Consider the following 20,724-nt stretch of genomic DNA (forward strand, 5'->3'; position numbering starts at 1 on the left):
GCAAGAAGCTTTACATTTTCTTTCCACCTTCTCTCCATGGATCATAAAACCTTGAATATCACAGAAATAAATGTTTTAGTGCTTTTTATGCAGAAAAACACAATACATGGTTGTTCACAAGTCAGTGTTGACCTGACAAAAATAGTCAATGGCAGCATCTGCGTATGTCTGTGGTCTTGTGTATCCATGTGATAGTTGTGCGTGTCATTACATTTGTTTCCTCTTGCAATTTTCACTTGCCCAATTAGTTGTCTCATATTTTGTGGCTGGCACATGCTACTATGGCAACTTTGTTTGTCTTTTTCCACACAGCACGTCACACGATGCTCTGTGCTCATGCTGTACTGTGACTGGCAGAGACTAGACCTTTTTCATGGCAGCCATATTGATATGATGTAGTAGGTAAACACAGGTGTTGCCAATGATAATAACTGAGGTCCCGTTATAATAGCAGCTCCTTGACTCTGTCCAACCTAAATGGAATGGGACCTTAATAAGTATCACTGGTAACACCTGTGTTTAGCCTACTATTTCATTTCAAGATGGCAGCTGTGAAAAAGCTCTATTGATGGGCTGCATCTCTATAGGCGCTGGCTGCTTTTTGCTGACAGCTGATGCACGTACATCCACAGCATCAGATGTTTGTGCTCCGTTATGGAAGTCGTTTTGAGTAGGCAGGCACTTGATGATAATTACCGTTTCTGTAATGTTTCTCTTTCTGTAAATGGAATCTGGGGGCTTTGGCAAGAGCAATGAATCAGCTTTCGGGTAAAACAAAAAGGATGTAACTTTTTAGCGAAAGGTCTGTTTCTGTCGAATTTCTTTTCATAACATCATCTGGAACTTAGAATAAGAATCTGAACCTGTCGGTGGCAAAGCAAGCACTTTTATTTCGTGGGCGACTTTGACAGTTCACAATTGCCCATAAGGATTACATTTGCAGCCTGTCTCCTGGCGGTCTTGCTCAATACTGGACCAATTTTAAAAATTGTCTCCATGAGTCACTTTGTGAAAATAAGGTCCAGATTGAAAAATACTGAAGTTACCCTTTAAAGATGAAAGGCCATGCATTATTTTCAGTATGGACTCCAGGGGATGTAATGTGTCATTTGAAAAACCTTCATGTTAAACCATCCAGTGTGCATTCGGAACTCACCATCTCACACACACTCTCTCTTACACACACGGAAAGGTTGCTTATATGGCCACGCTCCTTACCCCAACACACACTCACTCTCACACATGCTGATATAATGATGCCGGTGTTCCCACACTGTTCAGATGGAATGATTTATTCATAATCATGATAGCATAATAAAACAATGAACATTGAAAGCACTGACAGTTGAACCCAAGGCCTCTCACACACAGCATGCACCACCCTGACCCCAGCGTTCACAGAGACACTGACCATTCCTAACGCCAAGAGACTCCCGGCACCTGAAAGTCCTACTTTTTTTAAAATCTCCGCCCCAGTCAGTTTTTTCCTTGTACTTTTTTTTTTTAATCCTTTAAATATATTTTGATATAAAAACAAGCCCACATATGATGAATCAACCATGTTTGTGAACTGCTTCTCCCCCTTCTCCTCCTGTTATTGTCCTGCCCGTCCCCCCCCGTCCCATCCCACCACTCCTCCTCTGGGCTGTATTGGTTGGAGGACAAACTTGATACTGGCCCCCCAAAATCCTCTCTCTTCCTGTTCACGCTCTTTTCATGGACACTTGTAAAAAAAAAAACAAAAAAACAAAAAACATTCTGATGGGTTGATGGCGGCGGTGGGGGAGACAGCACTAAAAAAAGGGTTTGATAACTTCCCTGAAAAAAAAGGAAAGCAATAAAAAAGATTTCTTAAAAAAAGTAAAAAAAAAAAAAAATCAAACCACAACAGTCCAATTGAAAGAAGTGCTGGAGGGACGTCTGGAGCTCTGTAGACTGGAGGCACTTTGGCACAGAGCGAAGGCCCCACACCTGACACCACGCCGAGGGGAAGGAGGGAGGTAAGGAGGGAGGGAGGGGAGGGATAGAAGGAAGGATGGAATGACAAAGAGAGCTAGGCTGAATTCATGCAGAGCCACACAGTGATACAAAGATCCAGGAATGATGGAGAGACAGAGGGAGGAAGAAGAAAGAGCACCTGACAAACGTGGAGGAAAAGGCCAGCCTCCCCTCAAGTTAATGCCATGTTCAGGAGAGGAGGAGGGGAGGAAAAAATAAGAAAAAGAAGGGATCTTCAAGGTAAAGGAAGAAGAGAAAGTTGGACCGAGAGAAAAGAGACAGAGAGAAAGAGAGAGCAGGTGAGCAGCGGCAGGTTTAGAAGGAGGAAAGAGAGCAGTGGCCTGTCAAGAGAAGAGGAAACTGTCTGGCAAAAGCTATACAACACAAACAGGAAAACAGTCCTTGTATGGAAGCAGAGGGCGGCTGGTGGACGTCTGAGGTCGGGGGAGGGGGCACGGTATGGCAGTCCCACAGGGTCAACAGGCTGGGCAGGCAGGAGGAAAGTTGCTGTGGTCCCTCTTCCTCTCTTACTCTTCCTCCTCCTCCTGCTTTACAGCTGTGCTGGGCTGTGTCTCGCCCCCCCTCCTCCCCTCCCCTCCTTCGCCACCCGTGGAACCTCCTCTTCACAGGTAGAGCTCCTTGGCTCTGATATGCTGCAGCTTCTCCCTCAGCATGCGGAAGGAGGGCCGCACCACCGAGTCCAGGGTCCAGCACTGCTTCATCAGGTCGTACACGACGGGCGGGCAGCCATCCGGGGCGTCCATCTTGTATCCCTTCTCTACCCGGGGCACCACCTCTTTCAACGGCTGAGAGACAGAGACGTGAACATGTTGGTCAATATTCAGCTGATGCAACTGCACAAAAACATCCCAGAAAGGTTATTATAGTCTAAAACTAAACAAAAAAAACTGAAACTGTATTGCAATACCTATTCTGCACTTCTTAAAACTTGCTCCTGATAAACACCAAATATTACAATAAAAAAATACTACTGTGAAACTAATGAAAAATGTTAATAACTCTGCAGTCCAGGCAAAGATTAATCTTCACAACAACAAATAACTAAGTATGCAACAAGTGGTGAAACATGCAGAAATAATTACATTTATAGTTTACAGGACATATTGACATTTTCATCACCTGCTCCAGCAGTCTAATGGCACAAATATAATTATTTTGAGGTCAAGACATTTCACTAATCTTCTGGGGGAAAAAAATAAATAAATAAAAATAAATAAATCAATACTGGTCCTAGCAATGAAGCCTGCCATCTGCTGGTACACCTCAGACCTTTGTGAGCCACAGAAATCTGGTGTTCAGGTACTTACAATTCTAGGGTAAGGCACGCGCCCAAAGGAGTAGATCTCCCAAAGTAGGATTCCATAACTCCACACGTCCGACTTGGTGGAAAACCTCTGTTGAACGAAAAGCATCAAACAAAAGGCATTCAGAGGGCAGCTCAGGTCTTTTGTGCTTCCTCTGTCTATCAAAACTTAGGCTTGGTTTGTTTGTTTTAGTGCTACTTCACATGAAAAGTATGACAATAACCACAATTTTGATACTTTATTCTTGGCTGAGTATAGCATATCAAACATACACCAGCTGTATTCAGTGAGTTGAAATTCATTGTAAGTAGAGGCTGCAGAGAGTGCTTACATGCAGATTTAAAAGATAAAGAGAAGAAAATGAGGAGCAGCAGGCTGCCTCTTAGTTAAACTGTTGCTATCAAACAAACAAAACAAAGACCTGAATTGGATTCCAGTCCACCTGAAACTGCAGCAGTAAACAAAACAGGTGCCAGGAGGAAAATATGAGATAAAAGCTGTCTAAGCTTTTCTATAAACACACTGGGCTTCATGCAAGACCCACTTGTATGAACATATTCATTCCTGATCGGCACGTTAAGAGGTTTTGTTGCAGTCGCCAGTTTTTTCACGCTTAAAATTTTCACTATGGTATGAACAAAATTCTTGAGTAGTGGAGTCCTGTCGTATGAGTACAGAGAGGTCTGCTTTTCTTCACAAGGGAAGGGAAAACACTTGTTAAAGAATTCCAAATATTAGAGAATGATCCTTAAAAACTTTAAAAATGAACACACTGCTGGTACTAGTGAAAGTGGAAGCAGAACTTTTCAGCCCCCTAGTGTTTCCACATGGTATTATTGCTGTGCCGCTGTGGCAAAGACAACAGGTGTTGTGCTGAAATCTGTTCCCCTGTTGATATGTCTTACCTGATTCTGCTATACCTAAACATAATGTGTGGAGGACACGGTGCGAGAAACACTATCTATATAACTTGAGAACTGGTTCTCAACTGACTTATCTGGTTAAATCAAGGTAAAATAAAATATAAAAGTACGCCCACTTCAAAACAACACTGGGTTGCTTTCAGTTTCCTCAGAGTCAGTGCCTCTGTAAAGAAAATAATCAACACTGCTATAAAAATAAGAGTGAAGAAAGAAGCATGTTCACTGAGGAAATACACTGAAGTTGTCAAAGTAAAAAAAAAAGTGGGTGAAACAAGTGCTACATGTCCATCTGTTGTCCCCTCTCACCTTCTCTCTTAGTGCTTCAGGGGAGGTCCATTTCACAGGGAGCTTGGCAGTGTCCTGTATGGAGGAGGCCTCTTTGGTGAGGCCGAAGTCGCTGACCTTGGCAATGTTATCGTCGGACACGAGCACGTTACGAGCTGCCAGGTCTCTGTGAACGAAGTTGTTGGCCTCCAGGTACTCCATGGCTTCACACACATCGCTGGGTTACAGAGCGAGACAAGAGGTGATGAGTGAGGACTGCATGACTCAGATTATAACAAGTCACAGGTGTGCATCTAATCCTTATTCTGTGTTGACATATTTGTGACTGTGGTCATCCGTTATTGCTCTCGTGCTCTTGTTGGGGTTCATGCAGCTTTTTAAGAGTAAAATTCAAGCACTTTCAAAACTTTACACAAACCAAAAAGTTCTAAACTCTTATATGATATTTATCATCATATCAAAATTGTTACTCTTGTACATTCCTCTATACCAATGTCAATCAATGAATATTATCATTTTGTTTGTTTTATTTCTTCATATTAACTTTGACTGTATGTTTTTTAATAGTATTTAACACTTACTAATTTCCAGAGTAAAAGATCAACAAAGGACTTATCTCAATACGAGTAACAAAGATGCTCATGGGATTGTTTCATTTCAAATATTAAAAGATTCTGTTTCTGAGTGACTTTGCAAATGATTGCAAATTTATAAATGTATTGAAAATCAAGCATTTTTCAAAGAGTATATTCAAATTCAAGCAGATTTATAACCTTGAAAACATAACAGTGAATTTTTCAAACTTTCAAGACTTAGTATGAACCCTGAAGGACACATCACATGATGCCTACAGTGCAAATATAACTGGCGAATAAAGATGGTTAAGATGAAAGAAAAAAAAAAAACAGGCTAAATGAGAAAATGTGACACAATCCTTTTCCTCTTTTACTTGCGTCATGTTCATACAGTTAAAGTTTAATCCCTTGCACTTCTCTTACAAGTTCATCCAAGGGCTACATGGCTCACACTGAAGATGAATCATGAAATACTTCCACGTGAATGCATGCATATTTATTTGTAATGATCTGAGTGTTCATAGTTATGTAACGGCTGCAGTCATTTCAGGTTGTGCTGGGTCACAGCATCAGCTAAACGACTGTTAAATTAAAAATAAATAAAGACTTTCAGGCACTTGACTTGCAGATAAAGCAGTCATTTATCAAAGCAAACAACCTGCAGGATGGCTGCTTGTGTAAACAAATGCTTCTTTCATGTTTCCAGTCAAGTGCGTGACACTGCTCTTTTGAAATTCTATTCAAATCCTGACAGCTAAAGAGCAGCAGTTTAGCTCGAGACCCTGAGCTGTGCCGATTAAACATTTGTCTTCTTGACTGGTGTAATAAGCACTTCAGCAGAGACGATGAAGACTCACAGCGAGAACTTGAGTAAGCAGTCTCCGCCGAGCACGGTCCGTCCTCGAGAGCGCAGGTAGTCCACTAGGCTGCCCTGTGACACAGTTCATATTATTAATACAATATGTGAGGACACAGAGCATTTTAGCACCCAAAAAGTGTTTGTGTATTGTCAACTGAGCAGCATGGGACCTCAATATGTTACATACACGTTTTTATAGCCTGTCAACTTATAACTGAGGGACTGAGTTTTGTCATCCAAATATCACTATAACATTTGTTATTTTGATTATTAATGTCGGTTTTATTTGCCGTCATTTCTTCTCTAGGTTCCTCAAATGACATTATAAAGGACTAGTTCCACATTTTTGGAAATATGTTTTGCTGTCTGGCAGAGAGTTAGATGGTAACATTGATATCACTCGTATCTGTATTTTTGTTGGCAGACACCAGACACCTTGCTCCCAGCCAAGAAATAGTCCAGGAAATCATCTCCCGTAAAATGGCTTTGGTTTTTGTGCAGATTAAACAAACGACATATGTAAGGGATAATGCCTGACGAAGCGTCCATTAACAGGAATTAATAGGTGACATGAACACCAGGACTGTCCAAAGTGTAGCAAAGGATGGCTGTATCCAAATTAATTCCTGATTTTGGACCCCTTGAGGGGCATTATCCCACTTATGCCATAAATAAAAACATAAGAACATTAATTTATATTTTCATGCCATTTGTGATCAAAATCAAACAAGCCATAACTCAGTTTCCCTGGTAACACCTCAGAGTCTAAATAATTACCAGCTGATTAGTTTCTTGTGTAAATTAAATGGTGGTCTCTACTCCAGTAAACAGGACAAACCTTAGATACCACTTGACAACAGGAGATAATTCTAGACCGTTCAGCTCATAGGAGCCTTTGGCTCAGCTATGAGCCAGAAAGCTAATGTTATGCTAGCAAGATTCAAAGTCAATAACATTATTTCCTGCAGCTTGTGTGTCACAGTCTCCATCCTGTGGTGTCTCAGAGGATGAGACACTTGGTGGTGTAAATAGGTGTAGTTTGTTTACCTGTTGCAACAAATTGTAAACACAGGCTTTGACTGTGTCCCTATTACTACGGTTATTCATTTTAGGTACAGTCTCTATATTAATTTTAAATTCTAAACACACATTTTCACTGAGGTAACTTAGTAGGTGTCCATTATCAGGAAATGTTTGACACCCAGCAGCCAGTCAAAATTAAGTAAAGTAAAAAATGTTTTACAGTACAAGCACATTTCCAACAGTGTTCCTACATGTTTTAAAACATGTAATAAATGGTTTAGTAGCTTTCCATAAGAGGAGACTAAAGAAAACTTGTGTGACAGACCTTCGCCATGTACTCTGTGACGATGTAGAGACTGCCTCTCTCCTCAACAATTACACCTAGCAACTGCACCAGGTTGTTGTGCCTCAGTTGCCTGTATGAAACAGAAGCAAAGCAAAACAAATCAAGTGTTAGTGTGCTGCAAAACATTCAGGTGACTCCTGTATGTACATAACGGAAAACGTTTTTATCAGAAGATCTTATGGGAAAAAAAGTGACAGAAAACAACCTTTCATTTCAAAGAGACAGATGTGTCCATGTACACACGAACATATTTTACAGGTAATGTGAAGGACAAAGGAGGATCTTACGTCATGACAGATGCCTCGGCAATGAAAGCCTGCGCTGTGGCGTCGTTTTTGATACACTTGACCGCTACCTTGGTCCCTCTGTAGTCTCCTACCATCACATCTGACAAGGACACCGACAAGGTGAGGTTTTAGCACAACTTCCAAGGCGACCTCACTCTGTTATTACGGCTGTGATGTATGAAATTAAATGATGCAGAGATCCTTGTGAAATCAACTGCTTACCTCCAAACTCCCCTTTGCCAATGGTCTGCAAGAGTTTCAGCTCCTTTCTGTTCAAGGCCCAGCCGCCTGCCAAGAGAGGACAGATAACACTTACTCACAGTCAGCGACAATCCTGCTGTAAGTCTAATAACATTATTGTAAATCACACAGGGAAAAGCATGCATTATATAAAGCCATCCCCCGATCTTAATGGTTACTGTTCAGCTGTAACTGTTAGAACATCACATTTATATGCTTCATTGGCATTTACTTTGTACTTTAATAACATAATTCATCATCATTCATTAATCATAGACTAGTTTTAAATGTAGAAAAGACACAGTACATATTATTCTCTACCTCCACCACTGAGTCTGACTATCCTGCTATTAAAACTTTAAATGGTACCCATATTGCTCTGAATGACTCGTATAGATATCTTGGTGTCTGGCTTGACAGCAGACTATCATTTCAGATTATGTTCACCATTTGACCCAAAAAATGAAAATAAAACTGGTGTTCTTGTACAGAATTAAGGGATGTCCATCTCCCTTAACCTGTAAAATCAGTGAGCAATCAACCTTCATGTCTGTCCTCGACTATGAAGATATTTTGTATTGTCGCGCTGCTCCATCAACACTTCAGCAGTTAAACGCTGTGTATCGCAGTGGGTTTTGTTTCATCACAGATGCCAGATTTCATACTTATCATTGTTCTCTGTATTAAATGGTTGCACGAACTCCCTTACAGTCAAGAATAAACAGCCATGTCATGATATTCAATTTACAACGCCCAACTGTTGAAGTGTCCTACCTCATCCCTTCTCTCTGTAAAAATTAGTAACTAAGGTCCAGTAACTACATGTAACTATATGATCCAGTGACCTAACCTTAGACGCCCCTCATTTAGGAGCTAATGTTGGCAGAACTGGTTTCAAGTATTATGCACCTTTCAACAACAAACTGGACTCAAACCAGAGTTTTATTTATTATTATTATTTTTTTAAAAGATTTTAAAGCTTTATTATCTGTTTTTTTGTGATTCTTGTAACGGTTTTATTAATTATACTTTTTGTACTTTTTATTGTGTAGTTGTGATGTTTTGTTTGCTCACTGTGATCTTGTGTGTTTTTGATCTCAGGCCTCTCTTGCAAAAGAGACCTTAATCTCGATGAGACTGCCTGACAAAATAAAGATAAAAAACAAACCAAAAACCCCTCAACACTGATATGATTTTGCAAGGAAAACACTGAATTGAAGTAAAAGAAACAGGACTACATAAATATTCAGAAAATGTATTAAAAAGCTCATTAGTGAGTCTGGTCAGACTAAAAGTTCCACTTTCTGAATGACGCATCTCTCATTTGGGGGGGGAAAGGTGTTCATCAATTCAGAACATTTAGCTTTTCCTAATTTTCTGGTGTAACAATTAGCTGGGTCAGATGGATACATGCAGAGGAATTCATAGGTGGAGGAAGACTCAGATTGACCTTGAGAACTGGTGGAGCCCAGCTCTCGTCCCCAGACACACTAAGATTAATTACCCTCTGTTGATTAATGCTATTAGGACTAGGATGACAGTGGATTCCTGCAGGAGATGCCACAGAGTTTATGCCTGTGGGGTTTATGTGACAGTATATAAACACAAGCACAGTAAAATCCCTGTGTGCATTGGTGCCTGTGTCCCTGTAGAGCAGTGTAATGAGCTCAGTGTGTCCTTACTCCTGGAGAACTCGTCTTGCGCTGCCACCGTCCCCTCCATCAACTTGGGTTTTATCAGCCTGGTGCAAAGGCCGTCGGCATCTTTGGTGTAATGCTGGGGACAGAGATAAAGAGAATTAAATGCACTTGAAATACATAAAGACAAAATGTCAACACATTTAAGTGTTGGAAATAACAATAAAAATCCAGGCTGTCATTTTTGTGAAGGGTTTCATTTTTAAAAAGTTTCATACTGTGATAGTTCGCTCCCACTCTGCCATCTTAGACCTAGTTGACTGATCAGAGACTGATGTTCACAGATTAAATTTGAAAGCTGCGTCTGTGTACAAGCTTTTGATATGCAAAACAAAAGTGAGGCTGATGCTTCCAGGGACGCTTGACGGAAGAACATGAAGGTAGCGATGAAAAGAAGATTCAAGCTGCGTTGGAAGAGTTGAGGTGAGGGGGAGATCCGTCTATTTAGTATGTACGGGATAACAGTGGTGTTTGCCTTCACCACAGAGAAAAAGTAGGGGAGAACTTTTATCAACACATATCAATGTTAAAGAGGAGAGAGGTTTTCTTGTCAGAATTCTCGTCAGGTTCTCTGCCTTATTTCCATCTGATAGATATGGTTTTATATAACTTGTTTCAGTACACACAACAATTTAAGTAACAATTTTGGACAATAATAGTGTCCAAAAATACTGAGTACTGCAGTCCAAATAGAGAGCTGGAGCCACAGACTATATATTAAATAGACTGACATCCCATTCAATACACAGTCTTCGGTTGAAGCGAGTTATTTCCCCCTGCTCCCTCCTTCCCAGCCCTGAGGAAGCTCAGGCAGGCTGTAGGAGAACATGCAGGAGGGCAAGACGAGCACAACATTGTAATTTGACAATAACAAGCAATGAAGAGTTCTCCCCTGTAAGTTGATCAGCTGTTTATCACTCTGTCAACTGTTCAGTGACTCCCTGCCAGACTTCATGAACATTTTGCTCAATTTAGAGCAATGGATGTAATAAACATCCATGGCTTCTAAAAGATTATTAATGGTTTCTTACCACTCATAAACATACATCAACTAATTTGGCCAATGTTCAGCATCAATTTGAACTCTCATTAACATGAAACAGGAACACAATGATACAAGTTATAGACTGGAATAGAAATTTCAAAGGAGGTCACTGTTATTACTGTAGAGTTGTCGTCAGAGAAGTGAGAATTTCAAGTGAGTATGTTTCCTTAATCTCTGATGACATACTGTAGTCATTTTGTGATTTATTACAGTAAATATATTCAATATTTCTCCCTTAGTAGAATAAACATAATTCACTCAAACATAAAGCTTCTGTACTGCAACCATCGTCTGAGGTGACAGGATCAGTCATCAGTATCTGAAAAAGGTTCTAGAGTAGCTCCTGTGGTGAGAGGTGTGAAGGTTTGTAACATTTATTGTGGGAACCAGCAGCAGGAGGAGTGTGTGGGTGTGAGAGAGGTCACTGCATTTGACCTTTCACCCTCAGAAACGCAGCAAATCAAAGAAACTCCCATATATATATATATATATATATATATGTATATATATATATATATATATATATATATATATATATATATATATATATATATATATATATATATATATATATATATATATATATGCTCATTATCATAAAATCAGGCTACACAGTAGTATTACAAATGCAGATGTCCCATTTTGGTGATATTTTATTCATGTGAACAGGAACATTAAATTTAAGAGATAGAAAAAGAAGCAAACTTGTGAGACAAACAGTGAATCAGTGTCTTCCTGACAGACAGCTGAGGCCGTGTGAATCACCAAACTTCTGTGTGACCGCCAAATTAATAAGACAGTAACACAAGAAGCAGCTACCCCACTGACAACAATACTAATGTCATGTTATACAACTGCAGCATGGCGAATTGACCACAGAGTGTAAGTTACCATGATAACCACCAGGGGGCAGCATGGTGAAGGAGGGGGTCAGCTCCACTATATTATTCACCACTGACGCTCACATGGGCCCAGCAACAACTGCACCACCCCATATGCATATCTATAATACACAACTACACATATTTAGTTGTACCTACATTGTTTGTTACATACATGTCAGGATTCACCGCGTTTTTCTAGAGATCATGTTCAAGGAGATTTTCAGTGATGATCTAGCGTTAATGAAAGATGCCATACACACATTCCTCCCTGTGAAAGTGTGATTTAAACTTAAACTTTTTCTCTTTGCATGTAGTGCTATTTATCTATCTAGATAGTTTTTGGTGCGAGTTGCAGATATTTGGAAATATCAGCCGTAGAGATGTCCGCCCTCTCTTGAATATAATGGGACTACTAAAAAAACATTTTAAAATTTCAACATCAGTGTCTCTTTCCAGAAATCTTGACCTTGTTACTCATGATAACCCAGACCTTGTTGTGAGCAGTTTCATGTAGGAACTACTTTCTTCCTACTAGGAAGACAATAGTTCAAGAGAGGGCAGACAACTTTGGAGTGAACGGTCCATTTAAAGAAACATTTCAGTATATGAGAATAATCTTTAGATGCTTTGATTACCCAAATACATTCTTTCTTATGATTCATATTACCCATTGCTGCCTAAAAAATGTACGCTACAAAAAGTACAAAAAGCCCACAGTTTGCCAAATCAAGACTGAACTTTATATACCTAAATGTTCGAGTCAAAGTCAAGAGTCTCCCATGTGAACGTTAATATGATCTTGAACATAAAACAATGTTTTGGAGAGCTCCGACAGAGAGCCTAGTGGGCTAGTTCATTCTCAGCTAAAGGACAGGAGGATTATGTTGAAATAATTTTCTAGGACATTTCACATTTTCGCTCATTTTCCATGTGTTTTCCATGACTGGAAAACTGGTCAATTGTTTTTCCAGGGTTTCAAAGAGGTGTGGGAACACTGACTGTGTATTAAATGTACTAAAGCAAAGATGACTCTGAATGTTGCATAATTAATACTGCTTGTGTTAACACATTTTCATTACTTGAAACAATGACTTAAATCCAGTCTGCATGAAAATATATTTTTAGTACACAATGGTATTGGATAAATCAAGATCTTGCCCATATATGATTAAAACAGAAGGGTGTAATGACAGAGTAAAAATACAGAATGGGCATTGTAGCTAAAATCACTTTCACTGTGCTGATACGCCCATGTAAATACCATATGGAGCCATCTTTGTTTCACTTCACCACTATCACTGCATACATGTGACTGACAAACAGAACATCACTGTGAAACTAGTGACTGGCAGAAAGGAGACCTGGATCTGTCAGCATATATGCACTATATGCATAAATATATAGTATGAAGGTCTACATTAAGCCTGCTGTGACAGGCCAATGAGAGCAGGGGAACAGCGAATGAGCCAGAAAAACACACAAGAATGCGAGGAATCCTCTCATATGCTATTATAGAGAGAGAGAGAAGACACGTGGGAATGCAGGCAGGGGAGTGGATAAAGATATAGAGATTGGGAGAGAGATGCGAAGGGAGGGGAAGCAAAGTAAGAGGTTGAGATGGATAACAAAGAGAGGAGGAAAGAAAGCAATATGCCAGGTATACACAGGAGGGAACACAAAGAGAGAAAGAGGAGGGAGGGAGGGAGGTGGAGAGAGGAAGTGGAGGCAGAACCGAGCCTGGAGGGTGTGAACAAGAGAGACAGAGCGAGAGGGATGGAGAGATAGAGATTGTGGGTGGCTGATAACGAGAATGCACCGGGGATAGAGATGGTCGCGGTGCCAGCTGGCACATTCCTGTCGTCCACTTCCAGCGCCCCGCGAGGCAAAGAGATGAGGTCCAATTAAAAGTGTGATAGACGCCAATCCAGCTCTTCTCTTTATCTGAGAGGATGAAAGGCCTCCCCCGTCTCTGTCTCTCTCTCTCCCTCTGTCCCTCTGCCATCGTGTCTCCTTGTCTTTGCCTCTCCACACTCTGTCCTTCCTCTGAACCGACTCTCAGATAACAGGCAGGCAGTGAAAAGATCAGACAGCTTTTTGAAGAATTTGAACATGTACTTGAGTCTGATTTTGAGGGAAACTCCGCAGGGACGCTGAATGTGTGTGTTATGTGTGTTTGTGTGGGTCTTGTGTTTACAAAGTTATGTAATCATACTGCTGCATGTTCACAGTGCAGCTAGATTTAATTTTACTAATCATAAATCGTAGAGAGGAGAATGGATTACAAATCTCAATCATAACATCAAGAATGGCCATTGAGATATGTACTTTACACAGATTTATAGATCTAATTTGTTAAAAACTTTCTTGTAGATTTGTAATTTCTTTTCTGTAAAAATCATAGCTGATAATAAAGGCCTACAGGTAGACGATCAGAATGCCACATTTAGTCAGTAAACACTTAACAGACAGATTGCTTCACTGCACTGTGTGACTGACTGTGAGTGGTGAACCAAGAGACAGTTTTCGCAACTTAAACAGTGGCTGAGGTACGTTTGATGGCTGTTTTCACAGACACAACAGAATCCGAGGTGCTGGTCCCCTGGAGCTGCATAGTGGCTGCCTCAGCTTCTAATTCTGAATTTGACTGTATAATTGTACTTTGCATGGTTGTATATGTCACAGTGAAACTGATGTTATTATCTGGAAATTTAATACAGCCTTGTAGGACTGCAACTACAGCTACAACAATTAGTTGATTAGTTTTCAACAATCAAATTAACCCCCAACTATTTTAATAATCAATTAACCTTTGAATCTTTTTTAATGCCCATATTCTTTGAATTTCAGCTTTTTAAATGTGAATATTTTCTGGATTCTCTGGTCCTCTTTGGATTGTGGACAAAAGACATTTAAGAACGTCACATTGGGGTTTCTGAAACAGCGAGCAACTTTTTTTCACCATTTTCTGACATTTTATGGACCAAATAGCTAATCAATTAAATGAGAAAATAAACAACAGATTCTTCGACAGTGAAAATATATTTAGCTGCAGTGCTACAGAGCAAAACATTTTTGTTGATTAATCCTTTCATCTGGAGAATGACAGAAAATAGTAAAAGTGCCCAACAATTTCTTAGGGTACAATGTGACGTCCTCAAATTGTATATAATTGTTGCCCTACATCTTACTGACTTTCAGGGGGGAGGGAAGTATGTTCTGAAACATGAAGAGTGACATTTATGAACAAATGTCATCGGTCCAAGGTTCCATTTTCTTAACAACAACTGTCTTTACAGGCTCTCTCTATGGTTCAGCTGCACACTGACTTTCACTTCTCACTATTATTAAGTGTAAAGACAAACCAAGTGATTAGCACCGATAATGAGTGGCCAATTCTCCTTTTCATCTGCCAGACTAAAAACCAAGGGTATTTTACTTTTGGCATCAAGAGTATTATGTAAAGAAATAAATAGGAGCCTAAATGCTGCTGTGCCTCACCTCAACCAGCTGCATGAGGTTCTCAAAGTACTCCTCCTCGTCGATGGTGAGCTTGCCGTTGCCGTAGATGATGCGGTAGTGCTCCACCTTGCCGTCACAGCTGACGCACAGGGTGTAGTCGCCGGGATAGTTGGTGCTCTCCCTCACCAGGTACAAGCCCGTCTCCGGAGGGTAGAGGAGCCGCTCGGCCTGCTCCCGAGTTATCTTCCCATGGAACCAGCTACAAGGAGGGAAAAATGAAGGACAAGAGGGAGGAGAGGGAGGGAAAAAGGAGGACAAGAAAGGAGGGATAGTGTAGAAAATGTGGGGAGAAAAAATAAAACTGGTTAAGGGATTGTTTGAGATTCAAAACCTGTCGTGTACTGTTTGCATATCCACAACCATACACATGGTGAACAAGTTGCTCTAACAATCATGACCTAATATGAGATACTTCTGTTGTATTGATGAACAGAAATACCACGTGCCACTTCTTGTTCTTGTGTAAAACAACTGAACTCCTCGTCTCTCTTTGTCAGTACTAATGGCATCATACAGGCCCAAATCTTACAACAGATCACAAGGGGTTTCATTTTCACTACTCTCATTCTGCTCATTTGCAACTTCAACCACACAAAAGGATCCACTTCCACGTTATCACAGCCCACAGCTCTTTTCTGAAATGAGAAGTGAAAAACAGTAGCGTAGCGGTAATGGGAAGCCGGTAGCCGTAGCACTTCCAGTCTGCTCAGCTTAGCAATGTAGGGGCGGGGCTGTCTCGACTCCAGGAGTCAGTGAGAAAGTACCTGAACCCAAACAACAGGAAACATGGTGCTCACAAACACACACACATGCACACACACATAAGAAGCCTGAGGCAGAGTCGGAAACCGACACGCAGGGACTGCAATAACAGGAAAGCGCAAAAACTGCTCAGACGAGGTGGTGGGTGGGACAGAGCCGAGTCACCCACTCCTGAGCTGAGGTCAGACGGACGGACTGACTATTCAACACATAATGGAGTTCAAACAAAAAAAGAAAAATCAAGTCAGCCTTTGCAAGGCTAAAAAGCTGTTCAGAGATCTGCTAAAGCTTGTGATTCTTTATATAGAAACTGGCTGTACAGCCCTGTTCACCCTCACCATATGGCCTGGTGGATACATCTATAGGCTACTAATGGATGGATTAGACAGCTGCATTACAGTGAGTGTGCTTACATGCACATTAGTATCCTGGTTTTGTGTCTTGTCCTGATTTTGATCATATTCAAAACGGGGGTTGCATTAGACTTTCTCGTTGTTAGTCATTTTGACAGACAGGGTCGTACAAACTCTGTCGTTATCTATTTTTATCCATCTTTTCATTTATTTGTTTTCTATATTTATCAATATGCACTAATATGAAATTTAAAAAAAAAATAACATTTAATGCAGGAAACAATGCTTGAGGTGATTTAGATTTAGTGCATTTATGACAGGAGGAGCTCCCTGGTTGGTAAAAATGCTGAGAAGTTATGCTTATTGTTTTACAACCTAATCCTAACTGACTGATAAAATTACATTATTCAACAATTGACTGATACTAAACAGCCAGCTGTTTATTTCATTTTCATTTATTCTTTATTTTCTGTGTTCCTTTCTACAATTGACATATGTATATGTTAAATACATAATATTCTTAAATGAAATGATTTGTTTAAGAAAACAGTTTTCTTAGTACCATTGAATAGTATTATCAGTGCAAAATCAGAACAGAATCTACGCTGAAAATGTCTATTTGTACTCTAGTTCAAACATTCACTATATTGGTCACTATATCACTAATCAGTTAATTTTTCCCTTCTAAAATTGGTATCTGTCTCAAAAATCTGTTATCAGTCAGGTTTTATCAAAATATAGGACACCCCTGTAGAGTGTCTATGATTACTTGACTAAAGATTTCTCTGTCACTCTTGTATATATCTTATAGCTTGCCTTTTGGCAACTGACACAACCACTTGTTACGGTAGCTCACCCTCAGTGTTTAATCTGTCAAAATGATGAGAAGCCTTCAGATTTTTCTGTCACTGTTAAACAAATGACTCAGTCAGTGATGGAAAATATTCAGTCAACACAGCATCTGATTTGGCCTATGGTGCATACATGCAACATATAGAAACCTGATTATTCGTATCCCTGATTACATGATCATTACATCCAGGCTTCTGATGGTGTGTGTGTGCAGGTGTCATCTCAGCCTCTTATTTCTGTCCTGACTGAGTTACCTCAACAACTGAGAATGAACACAGTTTGGTTTCTGGCTGTCTGCTGTGTTAATTATTTGGTAGGATTTGGTTTCTCCATTGGATCATTGGTAATGGAAAACAAAAGTGACAACACATTTTATGATCTGCACTGCCAAGTCAGACTTTCCTTTTCAGCTTGTTGATCATTACATCATTTACCATCAGATGTTTTTGTATTACTGATTAACTACAATGTAACCTGAGTAGAGGAGGCACCTGCATACATGGTAGAGAATTGACAGACACTTAGATAAGGTGTTCACATGCCACAGTATCCCAGCTTCAACCAGAATACTCTGACTAGTGTTTGGTTTTTCAAAACAAGGTTAATGTTTTTTTTCTTATTTCTCCATTAATGAGCAAATTACAGGGTTCCAACACATTTTCAATTTCAAAATCACATACTTTTACAGGCTCATGTTGGGTTGGACCAAAAAAAAAAAGTAACTGTGGGAGCAGAAGATATTGTGACAAGACTGTGTTTTTGCCCTTGCATATGACATACAACTGTTGCATTCCCCATGTTGGAGATGTTGAATGACTTTGCAGAAAGTTTGCATCTAGCCGTTTTTTTTTCCCATTTGGAAACCTTAGCAAACCAGCGGTATCATATTGTATTGTGATGTGAGTCAAGGTATTGTGATAGATTTTGTATACTGTTATATCATGATGGGGCATAAGTGTTGTCTTTTCCTGGTTTTAAAGGCTGCATAGAGTCATGTGATGGAATTTTTCTTGAACTTTGTCTATCTGCCTTTATATCCACATTACTGATGATTGATTACCAAAAAATCTCATTGTATGAAAATTTAGTAAAAGCACCAATAGTCACCCCTTCAGTATTACTGCAATACCAAGGTATTGGTCAAAAATATTGTGATATTACTCACTTTGTCACCTTACATGCTTCCATCCCTTGGAGTAAACAGCATGTCATCAGTCACCTAGATAATCAGTAATTATCTGTATCGACTGATATGAAACTTTACCATCATGATATGTTTTTCAGTTATATCGTCCAGGCCTAGATTATCCACCAAGCCCTCAGTAAACCTACCTATCCATTGTGGCCACTCCAACTCTGCTCAAAGAGGAAGTTAACTAACTGGTGCTACCCATTCTTGATATTATTTTCCCTAAATTGAATTAAAAATATTTGCTTAATGTTTCCACCATCTTTTATAGAACTGAAAAATACTTTAATCAAGTTAAGTCATTTAATTTTCGTGTTGTATGCAGCTTTCTTTAGTCACTGTGTCCATGGGAACAATAAACTTTTCTTTTTTCCATACTTATCCAGACCTGGAAATTATTCAACTCAAATTCAATACTGTTCATACTACGTAGGAAACCTGAAATTAGTTACATGTAATCTGCAAACGTTTATGTGCAATTTATCTTAGATTTTCCAATAAAATACAGTTTGACTTTGGCAAAGTCTGAGCTGTCATTGTAAGAGTTCAGAATTTTGCCATCACTTCTCTCTGGTCATCAGCTTAAATACGCTACCATCCCGGCACCGTATCCCATCGATCCATGTCACTCCTCGTGTGAAAGGTTGTATTAGCGGCAAACAGTGGCAGCCCACAGGGGTATCTCTATCTGTCTTGGCTGGTGAATGGGTGGTAATCAACAGCTATAATTGATTTAGCCTGTTTTCCTGTGACTGCCTCCGTCACTCCCTCCTCCTCTTCTTCGTACTTGGGCTCCTCAGACAGCAGAGGCCCTTGTGGCAAAGCAGCTTAATATGGGTTGAGTTGATTAGATCAGTGCAGGCAGCTTCTCCAATGGACAGCAGCTCCTTAACTCCCACTAATCCGAGAGCGGGCGCCAAGCGTGGATGGCCCAGAGACACACATAGCCCTTTGGTGGACACACACTAGCTATTCTGTCCATGGCAATTAACTGCAGTGTTCATACATTACATCATACTGAAATAAAAAAAAACAACAACACAAAAATGCAGTAAACAACTTGGTGGGGACATCAGGGAAGGAGGAAGCAGGACAGCACCTAGCCTCCATTAGAGGGTGGTGCTGTCCTGTGTCGCAGATGTCTGCCACATGGGGACAGCAGAGAGAGCAAGCCGCTAGATGCCAGGACTGTATATAAGTATCAAGGGGTCAGGGTGAGAGAGGGGACAGAAGACCACAGCTGAACCCTTATGTAAGCCAGAGGAGAGGGAGAGGTCTTCTCAGAGACATCTGTTAGTGATTCACACAAAAAAAATCAACAAGTCCCTGTTGGTTACAGCTAATGGTTCAATGACTTCTGATGACTTGAGTGTTTCAAAAACCCTCTTAACTATGCAGTGATCTCAAAGGCAGCAGTAAGGATGTGAGGTCAGCAAGTGTTACCATGTAAAATATTTGGAACTCTAATCATTCCTTTAAGTCACTGGTTCCCATCCTCCAGGTTTCATGGGGGGTCATTGAGGCCTTCAAGAATTAATTTCTGTGGAATTTTGTGGTATACATTAATATTTAAGATAGAATTAGAGGAAGTGCTAATAGAAAATGGCAGTGTCGGTGAGAATAAACCACTGAATTTCTCAAAAAAGAAGCATGTGTGACCACCAAAAATAAAACTAAGCATACATAATACAGATGGAATTGTATAAAAAATACCTAAAACAATAGTAAAACTAGTCCCTGTTGCAATATTCACTACAATAACCAGCTCAAAATTCATCCAAATCATTCATTTTACACAAATATTCTACATCTACATCATATTGAATTCACAATTTAGGTTAATTATACAGTTTATTACCGTAGTTATTCTGTGCAGTTGTTATAATGCACTGAAATAATATGTAGTTCAGTCAGAGGTGTCCAGTTTATTAAATGACAGACAAAGGAATCCTTAAGGAAGAAGGATGGGAACCACCACTTTAAGTGAAATCAAAGTAAAATTTCTCTCAAACAAAGATAAATGGTGATGAGAAACATATTGTGACAAAAATTTGGAAACTGCCATAATAAAGTGGAAAAATAACTATTTGTCTACAGGACTACAGGAATAATTACATGGCCATCAACTGACCATCAGAGTTAAAACAATATAGGAGTTACTAGTGGAGTTCAGTATTTTGTGTTGTTGTTGTGGGTTTGTAAAGCCCTCACAGTTGCACAGGGCTAATTTAGAGTTACCATTGGGCCTCTTCAGACCACACACACACACACACACACACACACACACACACACACACACACACACACACACACACACACACACACACACACACACACACACACACACACACACACACACACACACACATATCAGCATGGCAGAGCTGGATGACCCTGTGACCATGTTCAGAATAGTGTGGACAGGCAGTATGAGTGGTGGCACAACGAGAGGTTAAAGCTTTCAGCAGCAGATGAAGCGAGACAAAGAGGGTCAAAAGTCTATTTAAATGTTTCCTGCTGATGTTACTGTGACATACTGTACCTCCACCTCTATACGCACTG

At 40.0% G+C, this 20,724-nt stretch overlaps 1 protein-coding gene across 2 annotated transcripts in view; it reads right to left on the reverse strand.

Annotated features, from left to right (window-relative positions):
* Positions 1-1,276: 1,276 nt before the first annotated feature.
* The window catches only part of cskl (c-src tyrosine kinase-like), a 62,459-nt gene continuing 43,011 nt past the window's right edge, over positions 1,277-20,724 (reverse strand). For both annotated transcript variants that reach the window (XM_084721228.1, XM_084721236.1), the window contains exons 5-13: positions 14,986-15,205; positions 9,544-9,637; positions 7,844-7,909; positions 7,622-7,721; positions 7,314-7,404; positions 5,964-6,037; positions 4,553-4,748; positions 3,327-3,413; positions 1,277-2,804 (exon numbers count right to left, since the gene is read on the reverse strand). In XM_084721228.1, the coding sequence (XP_084577354.1) occupies positions 2,622-2,804; positions 3,327-3,413; positions 4,553-4,748; positions 5,964-6,037; positions 7,314-7,404; positions 7,622-7,721; positions 7,844-7,909; positions 9,544-9,637; positions 14,986-15,205 (1,111 nt within the window). In that variant the 3' untranslated portion in view covers positions 1,277-2,621. The remainder of the gene's footprint in view (positions 2,805-3,326; positions 3,414-4,552; positions 4,749-5,963; positions 6,038-7,313; positions 7,405-7,621; positions 7,722-7,843; positions 7,910-9,543; positions 9,638-14,985; positions 15,206-20,724) is intronic.

The sequence above is a fragment of the Lutjanus erythropterus genome, chromosome 1 (genome assembly GCF_056507025.1).
Source record: "Lutjanus erythropterus isolate fLutEry1 chromosome 1, fLutEry1.hap2, whole genome shotgun sequence".
Classification (NCBI taxonomy): Eukaryota; Metazoa; Chordata; class Actinopteri; order Lutjaniformes; family Lutjanidae; genus Lutjanus; species Lutjanus erythropterus.